This window comes from Callorhinus ursinus, unplaced genomic scaffold, assembly GCF_003265705.2.
Source record: "Callorhinus ursinus isolate GAN/ISIS: 27379988/994484 unplaced genomic scaffold, GSC_fseal_2.0 scaffold4, whole genome shotgun sequence".
In the NCBI taxonomy this organism is placed as follows: domain Eukaryota; kingdom Metazoa; phylum Chordata; class Mammalia; order Carnivora; family Otariidae; genus Callorhinus; species Callorhinus ursinus.
The window spans coordinates 21,567,697-21,593,896 of record NW_027397066.1 but is presented as its reverse complement, the minus strand read 5'-3'; the positions used below and the strand labels follow the sequence as shown (position 1 = coordinate 21,593,896).

The following is a 26,200-nucleotide window of genomic DNA, read 5'->3' as shown; positions in this document are numbered from 1 at the left end:
GGAGCAGCTCATCAGGTTTAAACATCAAGGCTCCCTAGTCTGGTCTCCCTCTGACTGACCTATTTTCTACTATTCCCCAATTCAGATGCCTCTTGCAACTGCATCAGTCTCCAAATCCCCACATGCACCATGTTCACAGCCATCTTATAAAATGAGTGGTAACAAGGGATGGTCATTAAGCACTTGCTATGTGCTAGGCACTGTTCTAAGCACTGCAGATGTACAAATTCATTTCATCCTCAACAATTTGATGTGATACACAATTTTTACCCCCATTTAGCAGATGACAAAACTAAGACACAAAAAGGTTAAGTATTACATCTAATAGCAAAAGACAAATATTAAAATGGTGATTTATAGACTAAAACTAAAAAAATTATTATATTTCTGATTTATAAATTGTGCTTATTTGAGGGATTTAGAATTTAAGTCTGGAATTACACATATTCACTTACTCATTTTAATGTGCTAACTTGTATATTACTCTATTATTTCTAAGAACATTTTATGTCTTTCAAAATCCTGCTCAAGAGTTATCTCCCTAATGAAGACTTCCTCATAACAAATCTGTCCATTTCCTTAATCTCTTATAATAGTACCACTTACCTAGCATTTAATCACGCCTTCATTAATTGTTATTAATATTTCATGTGTGCACATGTAACAATACCGAAAGCCCCTTGAGGAGAAAGGCCTTCTCTTACACTTCGTGCTCTACCACAGGGAATCCCATGCATACTGTAAATATACAAGTAAATATTGTATAAATGGATGCCACAAAGATAATGACACCTTCTAATGTGCAAGGTCTGTATCTTTACTCCTCTCATAATGCTAAACAATATGCACAGATATCCTTACATTTTTTTTTCATTCCAGTCTCATTGTAACCAACAGCATACACCTAAAAAATTGGTCGATTTTTATCAGCATGTAGAGATCCACGTATACTTCCATACCCAGAAGAATATCCTTATGAATATCAAGGATCTATATAAAGGAAATATTTATAATCCTCCTTACTTTTAGAACTTTAACATCCAAGGTAAGGAATCTTTTTCCTTTACAAATCTTTTTATGTCACATTTACACTTTTGTTTTCCAAACAGAAAGAAAATACTCTTGATCATTTCTCTCTAGCTAGGATTTATATACACTTGAAAACAACCATTATTTAAATGCCTACATCTCTCTTCTCTCAGACAATTTCAGTTCCTTTAAATTTCTAATCAAAAAAAAAATTAAATTAAATTAAACCTTCTGCAAAATTTCCAAATGTCTATTCAATTTGTAAAGCCCAAAATTATACAGTGACATTACGTAAGATAAGACCCATGCTGAACAGGATGGAAAGATTACCTCATGGTTGTCACATGTTTTAATAACTATTTAACCCAATGAGCTACCAGTTTTAAAAAGAGTACATTACTTAATCAGTTTTTTATCTATTATGATGCTTAAAATTTATATATAACCAATAATTTTCTACCTACATTTTCCTTCATCAGGAATCTGGCTACTCTTTAACTGCATTCAGTAATTCTAACAATGTATCCAATTTATCAAAATCTATCTGAAATCTAACACTAATTTTTAAAATGGCTTTCATTTGTATTGGACTGCTGCCATGTACAAACTGACCAGGCATTCTCCACACAAGCAAAAAAAGTACATTCAGGTAACACTGAAATTTTTCTGTGTGAGATCAGGATCAATTTCTGCATAATACAATTTTACTTTTCCCCAGTTGACAACTACATAAAGATATTAGGTCCATTTCACCCTCCAGAGAATTGTATACTACAACGGTTAAGTATTTAGCCTAGTATATCTGCTCATTTTATTTATGAATATTATGAGACTCAATCAAACACCTTGTAAAACTTTCAGTACAGTGGAACATTTTAGTTTACTCAGCATCATTACAAGGACAAGTCAACATTTACTAAGTGCCTACCAGATGATGCCAGGAATTATGCCAAGCACTTTTACTACATTACTCATTTATATCACATAAAAACTGCATTTTATAAGTGAATTTTAAAATGTGCCGAAAGTCTTAATGCTCATCAACAGAAGGACTGGGATTTAAATTTGTATAGCTTGAAAGCCCACATACTTCCTACAGCATGCCACTTCCACTTCCAGCAAATTTCAGGTACCTGAAAGAGCCCTGAGGGGCCACCATTTATGGTCCACCTCCTCATCCCCTCCCAGAACTCCTGGTCACCCTTCACAGCCTTTCACAAACAGCAGCTTCCATGTATAATCCTACCAGAGAGTTAATTACTCCTTCCAGTGAGCTACCTCCATATCCTATACTTACTCCTATTATGATACACATCACCATTTATTGCAATTATTTGTCTTTCCTACTCAGCTATTTACACCTCATAGCCCAGAGATACATTTCATTCATCATGAATACCTGGCATCCAATGCCTAGTTAGTACATCATAGATACAACCTGTTCTGCTACAGGTGTTTCTGTGTCAGAAATTAGCTTATATGCAACTGGTAAACAAGAATCATGTCAAGAAAATATAAAACTCTATCATTTCAAGTGTGACTTTTCCTCACATGTTATCATTTTATACCTCCAAGTAACAGCAGATGGATGCAAAGTATCCAGAATGGCCAAACACAATGGCAAATGTCCAGGCTATGAACATACTGTCTGCTCACACTCCTTCCTCTCAGTCCAATTTGGCCACCGCCTGTGTCAGCAAAGCTTGTGGCTCACTTCTCAAATTCATGGGCTCTGCCTTTGTCTGCATAATTTAGCAACCTCAACCCTAACACCTCCTTCCATGAAGTTATCTTGACCTACTTGTAAAGGCCTATACTCACTACTGTATTGACTGATTAGGAATTTAACACATCTTTTGAACTTGTGCTAGTATTTTTATTAGTACTATTAGTGCATTGGTTACAAAGCTGCATAGGTTCTGAGTAGCCTGCTTCAACCCCATTTTTCTCATAAACTGTAATTTTTAAGTTCATAATTTTACAAAACATAACCTTTTCAAGAATGCATATATCTCATGGTCACAGAAATGCCTGTACTCAAAAGTATTGGGTGAACTGAATTACTGAGTAGCCAATGCCCATCAGGTATGATACATTCATTCATTCAACAAATATTTACTGAATATCAAAGTAAATAGGGCACCGCTCTAGGCACTGGAGACACAATGACGCAGTGTCATTGTGCCACACAATGGGCACAGTATAATTGTGTATGTTTGTGGTATGTGTATGCAGGCATGCACACACACCAGCGTGTGTGTGTATTATATTCAACTAAACAACCTTGAATTACATATTATTGCTAAAGGTACATTCTAATCTCTATACCAGCAGTTTCCAAACCTTTTCAGAGGAATCACTTTTTGTTTCCTAACAAAAATCTTAAACAGAAACACAATACCCAGATAAAAGCAGAATCCTGCACATCCAGCATGCCCTGTCCCTGAGGTATCTCCAGGATACCTGAGGTTTGTGAGGCTGTGATGTAAAAACCACGGATTAGCAAAAATACCCCATCTTTACATGACCGTTAATAAATGTGTCATGTGTATTGAGAAAATCAATTAGGTCACTATAAAGCATCTAGGGGAGGTTTCATTCGAGGCCCAAGGCTCATTTCTCTCTCTTCCCATGTAGCTGTGTTAGTAGGAGCCTTAAGACTACTCCTCCCACATACTACTCCCCTAGGAGGTGATGTGAAAGACTGGGGTTTGGAGAAAAAGAAGCATATGGTTTGTCATTTAGGCCAACTCTTCGGTGACTCGGGGAAATCTCACCATCATAATGGCAAAATCTTAGGGGGTGGAAATTAAGGTGAAAGCCCAGGGGAAAAAAAAAGATTTAAGAGGCTACCCAACTTGGAAAGGCCTTAGCTCACAAAATAAAACAAAACAAAACATGCTCACAGATGACAAAAGATCTCACCAGACTTCCTAGGATCAGAAACAAAACTGGGTTTAAGGACAGAGTCCCGATAGATTTGGGATACATTAATAAACAAAATAGACAAAGAACCCCTGCTCTCTGAGGCTGACACTCTCAGAGGCAGGAGAGAGAAAGGAGACCAACATACTGAATAAGTCAATTATACGGTATCTTGGAAGATGACACATGATACGGGAAAAAGAAAATGTGACGCTAAGAGAGACAGGAGTGTCAAAAAACCAAGGTAAGAGCGGGGAGAGAGGAGTGTGATCTGTGATTTGAACTACAATAGTGAGGGTGGGCCTCATGGAGGGTCCATAACAACATCTGAGGTCCTGCAGTCGTGGAACAGCAACGAGTCCAGCTGGGATAGAGCACCGTGAGTGAGACAGACCAGGGGCACACGACAGGAACAGAAGAGGCCGGAGGGGAGGACAGGTCATGGAGAGGCTTACAGGTCTTTGTAACGACTTTAGCTTTTACTCTGAGCCACCACAGGGCAGGGAGCAAATCTGATTTATATTTTAAACAGATCATTCTGCTAAGTGAAGTCCAGAATGCAGCAGAGCACAAGCAGACACAGCGAGACCATGAGGCAGCTGCTGCAGTTACCCAGGCAAGGGATGGGAGCTGAACCAGGGTGGAAGCACCACGGGTGGTAACAAGTGGTCAAGTCCTTCTTCCTTCGTTCAAGCACAATGGGTTAAGTGGTTCCACTCAACTTATCGCATATCCAAAATCTAAAATATACTAGGAGCAACAGACCCTTCAATGGGTCTCTAATTCCTTTAGTAATGCCTCCATACTGCAGAGATTTCATACACAGGCATGCCTTGTTTGATTGCGCTCTTTATTGCACTTCAGAGATATCAAACCAGCCACCATGTTCCCTTAAGCCTAATCTAGAGTAAGACCCTAACCCTCTTCAGTGCTGTGAAGACTGAGGTGAGGAAGCTGCAGAAGGAAAGTCAGAAGCTAACAGAGGTTGGTTCATGAGGTTTAAGAAAAGAAGCTGTCTTCATAACAGAAAAGTACAAGGTGAAGCAGCAAGTGCTGATGTCGAAGCTGCAGCAAGTTCTCCAGAAGGTAAGTAACAAAGGTGGCTACACTCAACAACAGATATTCAATGTAGACAAAACAGCCTTATATTGGAAGATGCCATCTGGGACTTTCGCAGCTAGAGAAGAGAAATCAATGCCTGGTTTCAAAGCTCCAAAGAACAGGCTGACTCTTTTGTTAGGGACTAATGAAGGTGGTGACTTTCAGTTGAAGGCAATGTTCGTTTACCATTATGAAAATCCTAGGACCCTGAAGAATGATGCTAAATCTACCATGCCTGTACTCTATAAAGGGAACAACAAAGCCTTGATGACAACACATCTGTTTACAACATAGTTTACTGAATATTTTAAGCCCACTGTTGAGACCTGGGGAAAAAAAAAAAGATTCCTTTCAAAATATTACTGCTCACTAGCAATGCACCTGGTCACCCAAGAGCTCTGATGGAGACATACGAGATTAATGTTGTTTGCATGCCTGCTAACACAACATCCATTTGACGGCCATGAATCAAGGAATAATTCTACTTTCAAGTTTTATTATTTAAGAAATACATTTTATAAGGCTATAGCTGCCATAGATAGTGATTCCTCTGATCGATCTGGGGAAGTAAATTAAAAACCTTCTGGAAAGGATTCACTACTCTAAATGCCATTAGGAACATGCGTGATTCATGGGAAGAGGGCAAGATATCAACAGTCACAAGAGTGTGGAAGAAGATGATTCCAACCCTCATGGATGACGTTGAGGGATTCAAGGTTTTAGTGGAGAAGGTGACTGCAGATGTGGTGTAAACAGCAAGAGAACTAGAATGAGATGTGGAGCATGAAGATGGGACTGAATTGTTACAATTTCAGGATCAAACTTGAACAGATGAGGAGTCGTCTCTTACGGATGACCAAAAGAAACTGGTTTCCTGAGATGGAATCTACTCTTGGTAAAAACGCTAAGATTGTTGAAATGACAACGAAGGATTTAGAATATTACATAAAACCTGGTTTTGCAATTATGAAAAAAGTTCTCCTTTATTTAAAATGCTATCAAATAGCATTGCATGCCACAGAGAAACTGTTCATGAAATGAAGAGTCAATCAATGTGGCAAACCTCACTGTTGTATTTTAAGAACTTGCCATAGCCACCCCAGCCTTCAGCAAGCAGCACACTGCTCAGCCAGCAGCCACCAACACTGAGGCAAGACCTCCACCTGCAGAAAAATTACAACTTGCTGAAAGCTCAGAGGATGATTAGCACTTTTTAGCAATAAAGTATTTTACAAATGCATACAAAGGTATGTACATTGTTTTATTTTTTTAAAAAAAGATTTTATTTATTTATTCATGAGAGACAGAGAGAGAGAGAAAGGCAGAGGCAGAGGGAGGAGCAGGCTCCCCGCGGAGCAGGGAGCCCAATGCGGGACTTGATCCCAGGACGCTGGGATCATGACCTGAGCCGAAGGCAGACGCTCAACCGACTGAGCCACCCAGGCGTCCCAAGTACATTGTTTTTTTAGATGTAATACTATCACACACTTCATAGAATACAGTATAGCATAAACATAACTTTTATACACATCCGGAAACCAAAAAATTCATTTGACTCACTTTACTGCAAGTATTTGGCTTATTGTGGTGGTATGTACAATATATCTAAGGCATACCTGTAAGCAGATTAAGTTTTTCTGAGTTTTCCACCTTTCTAGCAATTTCTCCCCCATGAAATTTATATTCTTTCATTCCTAGTACTACCCAAATTCCTATTACCTAAAAATGGTATGGGGCAGGGAAACGGAGAGAGAGATTTTTAACTGTATATATCTTTCATTTAAGTCAGTGATATTTTTTCCTTCTTTTTCTTCTTCCCAGTGTATTTTAACAGATGCCTCTTTTAAAAAGTGAAAACAAAAATGTAAGCAAACTATAAACCTTCTTGTACGCTAATAAAAATATTGAGCATTGATGGGTAGCCTTCTCTATTTTCCCATTTCCAAATGTTACTACAGCCAGTCTAGTAAACTTTATTATGTCTTTATCCTCCTATGCAGTAGTCTGTCCCACCTTCCTCCTCCTTTCCTTTCATTATTCAAACTTGCAGAGGAAAATATATACAATGTAAATGTTTGGTAAAAGAATAGAAACACATGGACTTCCTTTTTTTTTTTTTTTTAATTTTAGTAGCTTTCTAGTATTAGGGATCAAGTTGAGGTTTAAGTCATACACTTTTCCTGCCTTAAACAATTACTGTCCCTGAGACAGCCTGAAGATCTAAGGGCAGAAAAGTAGTAAAATATAAATCACAGAACTTTATCATGCAACTCTTAGAAGACTTCGTAATTTATTTCAGGAAAAGCTTAAAAGTTCTGTGCCTTCTGAAGACTTTAGGAACTGTTCTCAGTAACTAAAATAACAACTTTGGGATCCCTGTTTATTAGATAAACCTCTTAGAATAATGTCACTTAACAGCTGAAGCAATACTCCACAACTTTAAGCTCTCAGACATGCATGATCTTATTTATTCTAGTATAAGGTATCAAATTATCTGAAAACAGGCTGACGCTTAATGAATGGTAAGATAAAAATCATTTTTCCAAAATCAAAAGTGGAAAAATTATTTACTAAAATATAAATATCCTCACAGAAAATGTTATTTTGATTTTTTTCATAAAATCATTTGCAGTTAGGGAGTTAACAATGGTTAAGCAGGTCAGAAGAGCAGGTGAAGGATTCAGTTCACTAAAATAGTCTTACCTTCTGATGTTTTCCACCGTTTCCATAAATCCTCAACAGTTATATGCTTATCTTCTCTGTGCAGATGGCTGTGTTTATTAGTAGCATCTTTGTATTTCATATCTTCTCTGATAAACTATAAAAGAGAAAACATTAAGTAAATTTAAATTCCCTATTTTATAATCTCTGTACACTCAGAAACAAAATTTTGAAATCCAGTAGGTGGCAATTTTCAGATAACAACTGGTATATTTTTGGTATTTTATACTCACATTATTCTTACATTTTTGTAAAATTTATTTAATAAAATGTCTTCTACTACTAATAACAACAACAAAAGTACTTACTTAATGCTCATTATTTACCAGGTACTATCCTACATTATAGTATGTCTATTCACTCTCACACACACACACACACACACTCATTTAACTTCATGATAATACTATATTATGTATCCCCATTTTATAGATGAGAAAACCAAGACCCAAAGAGTAAAATAATTTGCCCAAGGTTGAAAAAATAACAAACAGCAAAGTATATTATGCTCAACAGCATGATATATTTTATATATATATATTATATACATAGTGCCTTTTTACCAAACACTTATTGACAGGGGTGTTTCAAAACACAATTAATACTAATCTCAATTACTGCCTCATATTTCTGTGTTCTCCTATATGTGAAGCTATTACTTACAGTTGAGAGGCATCTGACTGCAGTGTTCAGAACTAAAGCATTTTATAAAACTGAAGTAGATCTCGATTAATCTTACTTTAAAATACAGAGAGAAAATGCACTAATATTTTCTTTGCTAAAAACTAACCTGCTCTGTATTTGTTACAGAAAATCCTTCAGTTGCTCCCCGCTATCTCCCAAATAAAAAGTCGTTTGCTTTTTATTTGGGAGAAGGAGAAGCAAACTCCTTTTATGGCTTACATATCATTTTCCAATCCTATCCCCGACAATCTTTTCAGCCTGATCTTTTGACATTTTTCCCATATAAACGCATTACTCTAATTATACAAAAGAAATAGTTTTTTAAATTATTATGCTTTTTCTATCTCATTTCTGATTTTTCCTGTTTTGGTATTATTTTACTTGATATCTTTATTTTTTCAAAAATACAAGATCATACAAAAGATTATTTCAGATATCCATAACGCAGAAAGTGAATATCCCCTATAGCTACCAAGGCATATTTTTCTGACTTTTATATACTGACAATGAACATCATTTTCAGACAAAGGCCAAATTTTGCTTTTGTGTCATTTTCTGCTAAAACTAAAAAAGAAATTTTTAACCTAATATTGAGAAATCATTTCACTTTCCTGAGATTTAATAACCTCAGCTACAAAATGAAGAAACATTTTAGGATCAACACTACTCAACATGTCATGAGACTGGTGTTGGTCAGGAAACTTGATACCTGCCTATAATACGTATAGAAACGGAGAGAAGCCATTTAGAAACCTTTATAGTAATGAGACATTTTCAAAGAATCTGACCCAAGCATGTGATAAATGTACTTATCGTGTGGGCCCCATCTATGATGAACTGAAAATGAAAAATCTGGTCCTTCACCATAGATACTTTGAAAAGCAATTACCTAGGTCTATTCTAGTGCTTACGAATTTTGATGTTCTAACTAGTGCCGCACTCTGTTTTTCTAAGTACCCTTTTTAAAAGTTATTTTTAAAGGGACCTGCCTCATTGCTCCAACTCCTATTTCATATTTGTCTAATTTACTATTTCTGCCAATTCCTCATTGTTCTTCCTGATACCTTCAGAATGCAGTAGATATACCTGGAAAAATCACTGTCACTGAGATGTTCAGAAACTGCCCCTAGCTTGGAAAAGGTTCAAGAGCTAGAGAGAAATTCTAGAATGAAAAGCATGATGACAAAAAAAGCAGGGAGGAAGCCTGCCTTGGAAATGGTCCAGTCAGTTGGAACAAATGGCAACTGTTTCATATATGTGATACATGAGGGGGAAAAAAGTCCTAGGAAATTCTCTTCACCCCATGAACACAAAGAAGCTAAAAGTAGAGTTCTGTGGCTTTAGGATCAATGTATTTCAGAAAATAGAGCTAATTTCCATATATAGACTAGATGAGGCATTCTAGCTACTGAACTATTTTAGTAAGCCTAGGATGAGTATATAGATATCTGCCAAAATATGTGAACAAAATCAAAGAATTAAGATATCAGAAAAAGGTAATTCAAAAAAAAAAAGCTCAGGAAGATTATAGTTCACTTAATGTAAAAGAATTATCTGGCTCCTTTAATTAAAAAAAAAAAAAAGAATTATCTGGCTCCCAAAAATGTTGGGTCAAAACTGACTAAACGCACAGAATTGTATTTTCCCTGAAATTATCATTTAAAAATTAATACATGCTTCTGTTTTAAAACATGACCCCAAGATAACACAATTCATTACAAACCACATTGAAGTGTATTCTGTATCTCCTACATCTTCAACATTTTGATCACAAATGTGACTAGAAAGCACTAGAATTACTTTATGTTGAAACTAAGCTGGAAAAATTTTAACTGAACCAAATGCACTAAAACTCATCAGCTTCCATTAAACCCTCTCTCCAGTATGTTTCCTACAGATCATTTTGACTGTTCAGACTTTCCTAAAACTTCAAAGAAAACTGAAAATTATAGAACTGAGGCAAGACTAATAGAGAAATTTTAAAAGCAGTCACCAACAATTGAAAATGCATGAGAAAATGACAAATACTTCTTACTTGTTGAAATCTGTGAATTAAATCGGAAAAATACAATCTGAAATTCTATAAGGTAAATCTTCAAATAATGTACTGCAAATAACGTGGTAAACATGTCCAATTATGTACCTAATTATACCTACTATAGGAAAGGCTGAATTGATAATACAAATATAGAAGTACTCAAATAAATGACTACTGAATATTCTTCTCAAAAACCTTCACGCAGATGATTCTTTTAAATACATTCTTCTAAAACCATTATGGAATCTACATATCCAGTTCAGGAAGTTAGCTTTTAGATGATAAGCTGATTTCAGTTCCCTGTATCTCTAACATATATATTATTTGCATTTTGTATTTATACTTTATATTTTTGATGCTATGTATTTTTTCTTTTATTTTTATATTTGCATTTATATTTTGTACTTGCGTTATTTTTATGACAGTGCTTAATAAAATCTGATACATGCTAGTACAGACACATTTGAGGGCTCTTTTCAGCCTATACCTCCTACCCTACCAACATAAGGGTAGATCTCTGAATGTGTTCAGTCATCCCTCCCCAACCTATCACCCATTGCCACAGCTATGTGACTAAAGGATGGACACTTGACCCAGAAGAAAACAATCCAGAATATGACCAGGATGAAAGGATTCTATTTCACCAGGAAATGCAATGCAGACCATGAAAGGCTGGGTCACTTGGTGATAGCTCTGGATTTTTAAGGTAATAAGGAAACTGGTGTTGAAGGTACCATTTTATGACCAGACAAGATAAACCATGTACAGAGGAAGCTAAAACATAGAGAAAGAAAATAATGAAAGAGAACAGAGAGAAAAAGAAATGGCACCAGAAACTATCTCGATTCTTGAGGACTCCCATTTCAGTTCCTCAGGAGGCCTGGGGCACACAATTCTTGTCCTGATTTCCATGACATAACAATGATACATAGGTATTTCCCCTTTTATTTTTTAAATATACAATTTCAAGATCTCAATAGCCAAGGAGAGGTGATTTATCATGACGGTTAAGCACTCAGACTCTGGAGTGTGACAGACTATATTCAAAATCTGATTCTACTACTTGTATTCTTTTTAGCCTCATATTTCTCCTTTGTACAGTGAGGAAAATAAAATTACCCACTACATGTGGTTATGAAAAAGATTAAATTAAAAATTCATACTTAGTACATAGAAGTGTTAGACAATAAAAATAATTTGAGTTGTTATTGCTGTTGAAGTTTAAAGCCTGAATAAATTAGTTTCACCCTGACTAGACTGGTAGGTTAATATACATCTTGGAAAACATCAGACATTTATAAAGCTACAATTTCCCAATACTCTTAGAACTACCATTTAAGACATTCTGAAACAAAATACATAACACAGAAATGAAGAGGAGAACCACAACCTTTTCACTATGTAAGCAGAGATTTTCCCAAAGGACATCTGTCATCAAAACAACAGTGTCCAAGGTCTGATAGGTGAGTCAGTTAAAGCAAATGCGTTCCTGGAAAAAAACTGCAGGGTCTTCCTGTCTTGAAAATAATACTAAAATAGCTTAGTATAATGTCTCAAGGGAAAGAATGCATAACCAGAAAGGACTACTGTTAGCCACACTTGTACAGATGAAAATGGAGGGTTGACAATTGATTCGATTTGATAGCGTTATTTAAGGAAACAAATACTGGAAGTAAATTTTACAGAATTCCAAAGTTTGTCCTTCACCACTATTCACACCGCTATCTTAACGTGGATGTTCTAAAAATGCACTGATTCCCAAATTCTTAGAAATGATACCATGCTAATAAAGCATGAGTTGCCCATGTTTCTCCATCCCAAAACTAATCTTATGACAGTGGTGGAAAGCACAGATTCAATCTTCAGACCGTGAATATCTCAAATGTACTATTTGCTATATGACCTTAGTAAGCTACTTTCCCCCCCCCGTGCTTCAGTTTTCTCATGAGCAAAATGGTAATAATAGTCATATATCAAAAGTGACTTTATTGCACATTAAATGTTAAAAACAGTGCTTGGTATATAGTAAACACTCAACAATGTCAGCTATTTCATGTAAATCATTTGTTTTTTAAAATAACGAGTTAAATCTTTGCCTTGATATGCACACTCTATATCATTTCTTGAAGTGGCAGAAGATAAACTGAGGTACTAAAGAACACCACTGATAATCACTGATCTGAGTGTAGTAATATCAAATCTTGCTTGATACCTGCCACACAAAATGCTGTTAACAATGCAGAGACACGGGCTACTACTAAGATATTTGTCTTAATAAGTTTGATCTTATCATCTAAGATGGATGATGACACCTACACAAAAACGTAAGAGAACACAGGCAAACTGGAATATGTTTTCATGGAATTAAGAATGAAAAAGGTAAATCACTTAACATCTGAGAAAAAATTCTTCATATCCTAAATTCAAATATTTTTTCAAACATTAAAATTCTATACTAAAGAAAACTTCAAGCTGATTTGACAGTCTCTACACCTTACCACAAGCATAACTTTACACTTTTGCCCAGTAGCTACAGTTATCAGTTATCAGTCCTTAATCCCATTCCCTAAGCCTCCAAACATCAAAAGCCATCAGTCAATCCCCAGTTTACCCACAGTAAGTGCACCAATGACCTCCCTAGGATTCTGTTCTGTTCTCAGAACAGCTCAGAACTCAAGTGGCCTCACAATGACTCTCAACACCATCTAAGCTAGACTGTAGCCTTTTATGAGCTAGGTAGAGAACTTAACCATTATTTATTACACTAATTCAATCGAATGATCAGTTAATAGAGATGACAGATGACAAACAACTAGTTTACAAAGACCTGTAAAACACAATATATTTATGAGCTGAAGTATGCCAGTCATTTGTTTTACCGGAACCAATACATGACCTATATCATGACTACTCTTCAAGATTATTGCTGATTATAATCCAAAAATCTCTTAACAAAATTACCTACGATTCCATCAGTTTATCCAATAGTAAATAAGGAAATAGAAAGAAAGAAACAAAGAAACAACTATACTGTCCTTAAGAACACCAAAATAAGAGTCCAAAGGCAGAGGCAAATGACTCATCTTCTGTGTTCTCATTTGGAAAATAAAAGGTAAACAAAATCTTAAAAAATTGTAAATATAAAAAAGAACATAGTTTTATAAATATATGGAGAACATCTGTTGCTTTTATTTATTATTATGTTTTTTGTTTATTATTATTATAAAAACAAGTAGGTATCGTGGCAAGTAGGGATATACCAAAGTCTAGTTTTGGCCCTAGTTTCTGGCCAAAATCTACTATAGGCTTTGTTCTCAGTTTCCAGAACTCTGAACACACACACACACACACACACACACACCACACACACACACACACACACCACACACACACACCTACTTAAATGTCTTCTGTCCATCCATTTGTGGTGATCAATACTCATGAGATCACATAGGTCAAAATTATACCCATCAAGCATAACAACAATAACATATAAGGTGAGTCAGATTTAACATTAATATGTGAATTTTTATGGGGCGCATGGGTGGCTCAGTCGTTAAGCATCTGCCTTTGGCTCAGGTCATGATCCCAGGGTCCTGGGATCGAGCCCCACATCAGGCTTCCTGCTCCGCGGGAAGCCTGCTTCTCCCTCTCCCATGCCCCTTGCTTGTGTTCCCTCTCTCACTGTGTCTCTCTCTGTCAAAAAATAAATAAAATCTTAAAAAAAAAATGTGAATTTTACTTTAAGTATAACTAAGCATTCAAGATGTAACAAAAAATCTCCTGCTGTTTTTTTACTGGCTAAAATTTAGTAAGTCAGAACTTGTATTTCCAGCTAAGAAGAGGTTACAGATACAAGGTTTACCTTACCCACCCTCCCCCCAAACAACTAAGAAAACAGATAAAATATATGGAACGATGGTTTTCAAGACACTGAACATCAAGACAACAAAGTACAGTGACCCCTGGAGACCAAAAACAAAGTATGCCCTGTGACTGCCCTAAATTAATTCCTGACGAGAACTTCCAGGATAAGGCATAGGAAGAGGGCACCCAGGCAGAGACTGACAGTCCCCTGAGTTGAAAACACAGAAGTGGGGGAGAACTAAGGAGGGCAGGGATTACAGTACTAAGTACCAGAGAAGAGTGAGCCACAGAGAAAGAAGACCGGATTATCTAGAAAGGGTATTTGAGTTTTCAGTGACTACTGATCACCCCATGCATGCAAGAAAGCCACAGCAAGCCAAAGAAAAAAGACACACAAAAAATTTAGAGCAGTCTTTGAAAATTGCAAAGGACAGGGAATAGTGCTTGTTCCAACAAGACAGAATGGAAAATCTCCTAATTTGTAGGTCATCAGGTAGAATACTAAGAAGGGTTTTGCCCTAGTACTGAGGAATATTAACCCAGACTAAACTACATTGATTCTGCCCCCCAAAAAGCTTACAAATACAAGCCAAGGGGATTAAACTGTTTCCACGTAACTTAACCCTGCCCTAGAATAAAGCTTAAGAATATGTCTATGTATACAAAATACTCAGTACCCAAACAAGGTAAAATCCACAATGTCTGACATCCAATGAAAATTACCAGGTACTCTAAGATATAGAAAAAAACAACCCACAACTAGGAGAAAAGTCAATCAAACCAATCCGAGAATGGCAACGATGAGAGAATTATAAACAAAGACATTAAAATAGTTCTTATAGCTATATTCTGTATACTCAAGAAGCCAGAGTAAATACTGAACATGTTAATGGAGACATTTAAGACTGAAGTATTTTTTTCAAAGACCCAAATCAAAATTCTAAACATTAAAACTACAATGACTGAGATGAAAAATACACTAAATGAGATTAATAATAAAAATAACAGACTAAAATGTCAGCAAACTTAAATACAGTAAGCATGAGAAACTATCCAAATTAGATAGTGAGCTGTGGGACAACTCCAAGCAGCCTAACAAAAGTGTAACTGGAGTCCATAAGGAGCCAAGAGGGAGTGACAAAAAGATGTACTTGAAAAAATAATGGCCGAAATTTTTCAAATTGTATTAAAACTATAAACCCACAGATCCCAGAAGATCAATATAGCTCAGAGCAGAAACACAAAGAAAACTACACCAATACACATCATAATCAAAGAGCTTAAAACCAGGGGTAAAGAGGATACTCCAAAGGCAACTGGGCAGGGAGGGGGTGAAGGACACAACAGGTACGCAGAACAGACAGGGGGACAGCGGAGCGCTTGCCAGACAGAAGATACGATCCAGAGACCACTGAGGGAGCACATTTAAAGTACGGAACAAAAACTGTTAACCTCCAATTCTTACCCAGCAAAAACATCTTCCAAAAATGAAGGCAAAATAAAAACTTTTTCGGACACACAAACAGTAAGAGTTTATCACAGGAAGTCCTGTACTGCCCGAAATGTTTTTAAAAGGCCTGTAAGCAGAAGGAAACTAGTACCAGATGGAAATCTGAGCACAGTAAGAACAGTTTTGAAGGAATAACAAAGGCAAAAGCTTAAGGGAGTTCAAGAAAGAAAGAGGTAAGAACAACAGTACACAAAGCCTTCTGAGGGAGCTCGCTGGAAGAGAAGGACAAGGGAGCTGGGCGATAACCAAAGGGAAACAGAGAGGACAAATCTTCATTGTGTCGTGTGTATGAGGTGGGAGGACAACGGCAGCTCTGCACCAGTTGTGAAAGATCCAGCAGAAAATGGAAACTTGCTGAAGCACTGCCCTAGAGCTGCCAAGGGGAGCCGAGAGAAGGCAGAGTGCTCAGGCAGAAGAATTCACTTCTGGAAGGGGCACAAACAGCGAACTGACAGGAACTGGAGAGAATATATAGTTTACAGCCATAAATGGAGGTGGATGAGCAACCCCTGGGGCCTCACAGGGCCTCTGACAAGGACAGAGGAAAAACTTCCCTACCCCAATCCTACGATCTCTGGTTAGTTATCACATCACTGGGATAAGATTTTAAACACAACACAAAGTATGGGAAATAAACTAGCAATGGGAAGGTAAAGGAAAATTACTGACCAATTATACTTAATAGATTTTACAGCAGCACAAAAGATTTCTCTTCACTTGTCTTCTACAAAAGAAAATAACAGTTTCAAAATCTGAGGATCAAAATGTTCCATATCACAATTGGAGTGGTAGATACATGGGTATGTACATTTGTCAAAATTCATGAAACTGTATAGCTAAAATTTCTGCACTGAATTGTAAATTCAGAATGTAAAGTATATCTCAAATATTTAAATCATCAAGAATTTCAAGAAACTCAGGCGCCTGGGTGGCTCAGTCAGTTAAGCGTCTGTCTTCAGCTCTGGTCATGATCCTGAGGTTCTGGGATCAAGTCCCACAACAGGCTCCCTGCTCAGCGGAGAGTCTGCTTCTCCCTTTCTCTCTCCCTCTATCTCTCCCCCTGCTTGTGCTTGCTCTCCCTCTCTCTCTCAAATACATAAAATCTTTAAAAAAAAAAAATTTAATAAAATAAAATTTAAAAATGTAAAAAAAAAGAATTTCAAGAAACTCTATATTTTATGGGCACAATTTTATTCATTAAAAAAGATACTATTTATTCCTAATGTACTGCTCATCTCTCATGATCATTAAGCCAACCTCTAAGAGATTACATTAACTTGCCATATATTATACTTTGTAAATGTCTTTTTATTATTTTTTGGTTTCTCAGGGTAGAAAATACTTCCATTGGTGAGACTCAGGGTTGTAACTGTCACCCTTTTCTTTGTGTTTTTTGGTTGTTTTGTTCTGTCACAATTGAATTTCATTGGTTGTTCTAGGGATTAGCACACAGACATTTGAATTTGTACACAATTCTTCATGTATGTACCAAAAACCTGAAGAATCATGTACTTGTGATTCTTTTCTAAGCAGTTATTCCAATGACTTTCCAGCTTAAAATGTGGAGGTAAATTTTCCTTAACAGGCTATCAAGTATTATCATCTTCAAATGTTGTACAATGCTACACAGTTAAGGCCCACTAATGCACAGTTTAATATATATACTACATACTCAAATTTTAATCTGTCACAGCACATTAACAAAGTTACTAGGAAAACTGGACTACTACAGCTAAAGATGTTATAGAGTGTGCAAAATTCTGACAGGGAGAGCCAAGATCAAGGAGTGGTTTTCCTGAGGCAACAATTTTACCAAAAGCAACACAAGAACAGAAGTAATTTAAAATGTTCAAGATGTATTAAATGCACGACTGAATTCAAATTGCTATTTAGGATGCTCTGTGTTATGGGATATAAAAACTACCCCACCCCATCTATGGAATGTCAGGCTGACATCCAAGACAACCAAAGCCTCCCATACTCAATATCCCACTATTTTCTGGCTATACCAAGCAAATGACTTCACTTCTTTAATAAAAGCATTTACACATAAAAAATGGGATAAGGTGGGATTCTCTCCTTAAAAATGTTTCTAGAGCTACTAAAAAACTTGAATTTACAAAACAGTTGATAAAAATATTCCTCTGGACTGTTTAAGAAGGGAGACAGAGACCACTGATAAGACATGGTATACGATATTAATCAGACTGGGCTGCTCTCTCTCTCCTGTGGTATCAGAGGCAAACTCTCATTTCCAGTTTCTCTGTTTGCTGTAGGTAAGTCTTCTCTTGTTTCTTTGTTAGCCACTTCAGCCTGTTTTCCCTTTGCACCCCTTTTCCCTTTTATTTGCACTTTTTTATCTGAAGATTTATCTTTTCCTTCTGCCATTTTTGGATTCATTTCCACTTCTGCAGATGCAGGTTTAGTTGACAACCTTGCTGATCCTCCCCTTGGCTCCTCCTTTACTGCCCCCTCAGCGGAGCTGACCTTCCTCTGGGGCATCATGGTGGCAGGGCAGGCATGGGCTATGTGCATGTAGCCCCTGGTGTGCCAAAAACCTTCACAAAGCTGGACTGCCTGGCTGCTGTCACTCCTCCTACCCCCTAGATGCTGGAACCCCTGTAACCCATTTCTCTGAAAATGACAATCCTATACTGGTATCCCAGGAATGCTGGCTTGCTGGGTCTCCTAGTTATAGCCTACAGAAGGAGTTCAATTTCCCTCTATCACCACACACATATGCTATGTAACTAATGTGAGACAGGTAAAACACAGAGTTGGCTGAAAGAGGAAATGAAATGGAAATAGGGTCAAGCTAAACTAGAAAGCAACAAATACCATAGTGCAATGCAAGGGATTTCCCTGGCTTAGAAGAATATTGGAAGAAAACACAAAAATAAACAGGGAAGCTTTATATGGATGAAGTTCCATTTCAGCTAAATCTTAAAATTAATCTTATAAGATATAGTTTAACATGCAAAATGGAACAGGAAGAGAATGAGAGAAATCATGAGTGAAAGGCCTCTCCCGGCATGAGAATATGGATGTGTCCAAAGAGCAGTCTGTCAGCAGTTTGGTTTGGGGAGAGTAAAGAGTGCATCAAGAAACTCCAGAGTAAATGATAATGGCTAGAAGGACAGATTATGACCAGACTATAAAAGGTCTTAAATGCCAAATTAAGAAGTCTAGGCTATATATGGCAGACTATAGTGGTGGTTCTCAAAGTGCAATCAACTCTAATGTCAGTGTTCTGAACACACTTAAAGTAGATTAAGTCTATTAAATGTATGTTTGACTTATGATATCTTCAACTTATGATGGGTTTACTGGGATATAATCCTCTTGTAAGTTGAGAAAAAGATGTGTACTCCAGAGCACTCTGTTCCTCTTAACCAGGTCTACCCTCAGGCACAACCAGTTAACCAGAGCCTAACCTACAGGGGTATTATCAGAGCCGAACTGACCAGGCTCAATTCAACCCTACCAGTCTCTAGCCTTCCGGTGGGAGAAGAGAAATACCCAACTCACTCTAGCCATCCTATCCCACCGAAGGGAAAAGAAAAAACCAAAACTGAGAAACACTTGTGAAGGTCGCAGTCCAGAATCACTGGTTCACTAGAAGACTGGGACCTAATCATGGGTCTACAGAACACCTCCCCTCCCTGTCACATCTTACCACCATATTACTACGGGTCTATTTACAGCCATTTCTTTTATCCCATACACCATGTCTAGCTCTCAAGAAAAAATGACAAGACATACCAGAAGGCAAAAAACACCATATGAAGAGAGAGAACAAGCATCAGAACCAGACATAGTAGGGACTGATCAGATGATGGACTTAAAACAACCAAGATTAATATGCTGAGGATTCTAGTGGATAAAGTAGACCATATGTAAGGACAGATAAGCAATACAAGCAGAGACAGATATCCTAAGAAAGAACCAGAAAGAGATGCTACGGATCAAGAGCACTGGAACACAAATTAAGAATTCCTTTGATAGGTCTATTAGTAGACTGGGCACAGCTGAGAAAAACTCTCTGCCCCAGAAGACAGATGGATCAATAGAAACCTACAAACCAAAAAGCAAAAAGAGGACTGAAAAAAACCAGAACAGAGTACCCAAGGACTGTGAGACAACCCCAAAACGTACAACATACGTGTAATGAGAGTGCCAGGAGAAGAAACAGAGAAAGGAACAGAAGAAATGCCTGAAACAACAAAGACTGAGAAAGTCTAGGGCAGTGAAGATACCCTGTATGATATTATAATGGTGAGTGCATGTCATTACACATTCATCCAAACCCACAGAATGTGTAACACCAAGACCAAACCCTAATGACAACTATGGACTTTGGGTGATGACGACATGTCAGTGTAGGTTAGTCCTTGGTAAAAAATGTACCAGTCTGGTAGGTGATGCTAACAATGAGAGAGAATATACCCCGTGGGGGGGGGGGGGGCAGGAATATATGGGAAATCTCTGTGCCTTCTCAATCCTGTAAAGCAAATTGCTTTAAAAACAATTTTTTTTTAAAATCTTATGGAATACATACACTTTAGGGTGCAAGAAAAGGGAAAACAATGAAGAAATCAGAGGAGAAGCAGGAAGAAAAAAAACCAAGCAAACTCTTTTCAATGCTATCCCCCACACCACCATACTCCAGTCAGACTGAATTATTGGCTATTGCATAAATTAGTATCTTATATTCTTGCTTTAATGCTTTTTCCCTCTCCCGACCCTTCTTCTTGGAGTGTCCTATCATCCACACCTGTAAAAACCATGCCTACTTCCAAAGGTGGATGGACCTTCCAAGGTCCATCTCAAGGACTCCTACTCCATGCTCTTCTAGATGCTCCTCAAACAAATGTACACGCTCTCTTCTAAGACACAAGAGCACTTAAATGATTCATGTGTATTTCTAGTACATAGTATGCCATGACATGCCTTGTATTAGACACATAGAGCCTATTACGCCCTAGTAGATGGTAAGCTTATGGAAGTCTATGCTTGTTTTTCATTCTGCTCCATATTCAGTACAGTGTTATATATATAAATAGGAACTTTAAAACATTAGGTGTGTTTTGTTTTTAAATGAATGCTCAACAACGCCCTTAGGAGCCTAGGCATATTTCCCAAGCCCTTGAAGGAACCAAGGAACCAAGAAAAATGAAAACAAAAAAGGCAGCTAGTTAATTTTAAAAATAGTTTTTAAATTCCACAAAAATTCCTACACTTCCCTAATTAAGACTTCAAAGAACTTTTAGGAACTTAGGAGATATAAAAATAAAGGTCAGTGGGCAAGGATTAGCAGTTAAAGTGAGGGGCTCTCAAATATTTTTTATCAAATTTTTGAAACATTTTCAGGATCAAGGCAAAATATTCCTTCATCTTAAAAAGGTTCTCTTTATCAACTGAATTTAATAGCCTTACAGCGTTAGCCCTCCCGGCCTAATAGCCCTATAAAAAAGGCCAGTGGGTAGGGGGAATAATAAAAAGCAAGTCATCGACACCTGGTAATACCAGTACTTCGTCAACGCCGTGAGCAAAGCCAAGCCAGGCCAGACCCAGCAAGGCCAGGATAGAAAGCTTAAAGGAAATACGGGGTGAAAAGTAGTCTTTAGGGTGAAGTAAGGTAGATTCTCCAGCCATATGTAAGATAACACTCAAGACACAAGTCAATACGATTCAGAGCAAATACAGGGAACAAGCAGGTATAAGGTCCCAGTGAAAGACCTGACCTCAATGCCTAAAGGTTTGCAACGAAAATTGAAGTCATTAATAGAAACACAGTTCAAGAATGTAACCAAGGGCATTCTTTCAGAGTCCACGGCTCAAAACTGAACACAAGTTCAAAAAACAACAACTTGGAATTGTGCCTGTGTTCAGGAGTGAACTGGACTTGGGATGGTTGGGCTCTAGCCCAGTCCCCTACGCTGTGTGACCTAAGGAACATAATCAAAGCCATAGTCTCATCTATAAAACAGGGATACCACCTACCTTGCCTATCCCAAAACAACATTACTGAAGATAATGTGAGACATCATAAATGCTTTATGAACCATGATGTTATAATCAACATACAGTGGGGTTATCTGGAGGATAAGAACAATTTATCTTTTATCTCCCTAATGTAGCATAGCACCTTACCATTTTAAGGCCTCAAGAACAACTTTCTAGAGCAAAATAGTCTTCTGAAGACCACGGGGTTAGTGATTGCAGCACTTACTTCTGGGAGAAATTCTGGCAGGCCAAACACTGGATAGGTGAATAGGAAAATTTAGACTATTATACACAATTCTTCAGATCCGAATAATTGGGAAAGCCAGGAACTTACAACAACAAAAGGGGGAAAAAAAACCCAGGGGGACCTGGGTGGCTCAGTCAGTTAAGCTCCAACTCTTGACTTCTGCTCAGGTCATGATCTCAGGGTTGTGGGATCGAGGCCCACATCAGGCTCAGTGCTCAGCGTGGAGTCTGCTTCAGATTCTCTCTCTCCCTCTGCCCCCCCATGCATGCGCTCTCTCTAAATAAATAAATTTCAAAAACAAATTCTAGAACTCAATGAAAGGGCCAATGAGTTTTAATATAGAAAATATTGTTAAACTATTTTATTTCTAGAGAATAAAAAGACAAAAAAAAATCACTTAGTTCTAGGAAAACTAGAATTATGTCAAAGTCTCTGTCATGTTACTAGAAAAGAAGGTGCCCATACATAAAGACTTAGCATGATAAACCGAACTGAAATAGATCCAAGCCTTACTAATAGCACAAACCTTGGCACAATACTTGGATCAATTTAATAACAACTTAGTGAAGTGAGCAAGACACACACAAAGGTAACTACAATGGACAGCAGACTGTTGTAAGATGGACAGTGAGGTAAATATATGGTCCCATTTGCCTAGGACAGTCCTCACTTACACCTGTCGTCCTCATGTAATTATTAATAGTACCCTCTTTTACTCTCTAAACAGTATGGATGATGAATTATATGTCACCATATCCATAACAAAAACAACTGTAAGGTAGATAGAGTTAATGTTACAGTAAAGGCACAATTTTATTTAATTCATTTGTGAAACAAGAATAAATAGGCTTTCTACCCTGGAACTCAGATGTTTTAAAAGATGAGATATGTGAAGTGTGCCAAACTCTCAAAAAAATATATTACATAAATGCAATGCCATGCCGTGACCCTGAAAATGCCTGGGGGGGGGGGGAGCAGGACCGGCCGCTCAGTCAGGCCGCAGCTGAGGCAGCACAGGCGCGGATCCTGACCCACAGCCCTGCCCCCTTCCAGTGTGTTAACAGTTTTTAATACGAAACTCCTCCTAAGGGAAATGAAAAACCAAAGGAACAGGAACGGGAAAGGATTTTTTTAATGAAAACATATAATTGCCAAATATTCTGACTAAAGAAAAGTGGCAATCATTTGGAGGAGGGGGGCTAAAGGATTTACTAGTTGAAGCAGGGGCTGTGCTAACATCCTACAAAGAGACCAAAGGTACTGGGTTGAATGTTTCAAGGCCATAAAATGATTTCAGAAGTTTCTGGCTCTTTACAGACAAATCTCATAGTACAGACCATTCATTCCCAGCTTATAAACTGGTTGTATTTAAGAGTGTGTATCTGCCATTTGAAACACATCTTTCCACAGAAACTGTTATGATATTTAAGTACCTACCTACTGCAGCACAAAAGCCCACTTAATCCATATGTATTGAACTAGATAGTACCAATGGTGTTTCTCAAATGACATGCAACTAAGGACACATCAAGAAGAGGGTAGCCATTATACTATATCAGAGTCAGAGGGAGCAGAAGCGAGACCGTCTGGATGGCAAGCCATGGTAGGGTAAGAGAGAGCCTTCTGGTTTCTACAGTGGTTGCTTTGAGGGGCAAGAAGACACATGAACAGAAATAGTCTAAGACAGAGGGGTGCCTGGGTGGCCCAGTCAGTTGGGCTGATCTCAGCTCAGGTCTTGATCTCAGGATCACAAGTTCAGGCCCCACGCTGGGCTCCAGGCTGGGCATGGAGCCAACTTAAAAAAAAATTTAAGGGGCGCCTGGGTGGCTCAGTTGGTTAGGCGACTGCCTTCGGCTCAGGTCATGATTCTGGAGTCCCGGGATCGAGTCCCACATCGGGCTCCCTGCTCAGCGGGGGGTCTGCTTCTCCCTCTGACCCTCTTCCCTCTCGTGCTCTGTCTCTCACTCTCTCTCTCAAATAAATAAATAAAATCTTAAAAAAAAATTAAAAATAAATTAAATAAATTAAAAAAATAAATAAACAGAAATAGTCTGGGAGAATTCATTCTTATCAAATATCATAAACAGAAAGATAACAGCAGCTGGTAATTTAACTGAAAAAGCAAGAGATAGATGGGGCGCCTGGGTGGCTCAGCTGGTTAAGCAACTGCCTTCAGCTCAGGTCATGGTCCTGGAGTCCTGGGATCAAGTCCCGCATGGTGCTCCCTGCTGAGCAGGGAGCCTTCTTCTCCCTCTGACCCTCCTCCCTCTCATGCTGTCTCTCATTCTCTCTCTCTAAAAAAAAAAAAAAAAATTTTTAAAAAAAAAAAAAAAAAAGCAAGAGATAGAAAGCCCAGTAAAGCAGTACTACAATTGTCAAGACAAGACATAAAAAGGGTACTCAACTAAAAATTGCTGAGGCAAGACAGCAAACTCAGAACTCAAGAAATATCCTAAGTACAACTATAACACAATAAAGACACTTTCTTAAGCTCTGTCTCAATAATTTATATGATGGTTCTTAGCCATCCTAGGTTACAGAGCCGTCTTACTTTCACAAAAGCAAAGAACCCTCTCCCCAGCAATATACATGCACGCCCTGCTTTCCGGTAACAATTAATATATTACTATAACGATTAGTGTTACACATGTTTAGGACTTCCCGTAGAACATATTAAGAAAACTTTAAGGTAGAACTTGGGCAAAGTGAAATCACAAAGCACAGGGACAGGAAACAATATCTTTTTCAAGACCATCATAGTAGCCAAATACAAACACTATGCCTGAGATTATAAAAACTGTTACAAAAGTATATGCTGCAAAAAACAACTATAGAACTTATTAAAGGATAATGTGGGCATCAGGATCACCAAAGGACTTGTTAAAACACAGATTTCTGGGCCCCCCTCCCACATTTCTGATTCAGTAGGTCTGGGATGGGTCCTGAAAATTTTCATTTCTACAAGTTGCTGCTTTGTCCAGGGAACATATTTTGATTGATTTTTAGAGAAATCTTTTAGAACTATACCAACTCCTTTTCATCCACTTCTCTCCCGTAAGGCCCAAAGATTTGGCTGTGCTGACCCACTTTGTCCTCTGGATTTATCGCCTTTCCTTCCTCGTTCTAAGCTATATGCAAAGAAGAGTGTCCCAACCATTTTTCTACCTTGCTTCCAAAAGACAGAGACAGCCTCCATATTATTCTGAATTGCCCAAACTACAGTTGAAAAAAAATGTTTAAAGAGAAGAGGTAAGTGAAACGACAAACAGATATTTGGTGCTTAAAAGATTTTGGTGCTTTGCAGAATATCAAAAAACTGTACACATATTCCGAGAGAGGACTTCCTTGTAAACAAGAGAAGGGTGTTTCTTCCATAGACTCCTATTTACAGGTGTTCAAAATCACTACTTCTAAGATCTCTACATATCAATAAATACACTCCAAATAAAAATTAAAAATAAAATTTGTAGCTACAATGGTCATAGTGACAAATTTATAGAAAGAGTATTTTTGAAGGAAATAAAGTGTAGATTTTAACCATGTCTTCCCTTATCAAAATAACTAAATGTTCTTCTTCAGTCATTCCCTGCCTTTTTTTCTGCATCGGTATAAATGTGTGAGTTTTGCTTCACTCTTACAGTACCATTTCTTCCAGGAACCAGAGCTAATTTCAATCTTGAAACGCAGAGTGGTCACCATAAGTATATCAGGAACTGATGTGCTATACAGTTAAGAGCCTATATACAGTGAAAAACAAAAATTAAAGAAGAATAAATATTAACATTAGCAGTGTCTCTGGAACTTGCCTTTTTTTTTTTTTTTTTAAACATTTTATTTATTTGACAGAGAGAAAGGGAGAGAGTGCACAGGCAGGGGGAGCAGGAGGCTCCCTGCTGAGTAGAGAGCCTGATGCAGGACTCAATCCCAGGACCCCAGGATCATGACCTGAGCTGAAGGCAGACGTCTCACCAAATGAGCCACCCAGGCGCCCCTGGAACTTGCATTTTTAAAAAAAATTCTGTTACCTGTTCTTATAAAAATGGAATGAAGTCTATGTGACTTTTAACAGATC

The 26,200-nt window shown here is 37.6% G+C and overlaps 1 protein-coding gene across 2 annotated transcripts in view; it reads right to left on the bottom strand.

The window, feature by feature from the left end:
* Nucleotides 1–26,200, bottom strand: part of STIM2 (stromal interaction molecule 2) — a 141,438-nt gene that overhangs the window by 48,364 nt on the left and 66,874 nt on the right. For both annotated transcript variants that reach the window (XM_025887277.2, XM_025887278.2), the window contains exon 3: nucleotides 7,759–7,873. In XM_025887277.2, coding sequence (XP_025743062.1) covers nucleotides 7,759–7,873 — 115 coding nt within the window. The remainder of the gene's footprint in view (nucleotides 1–7,758; nucleotides 7,874–26,200) is intronic.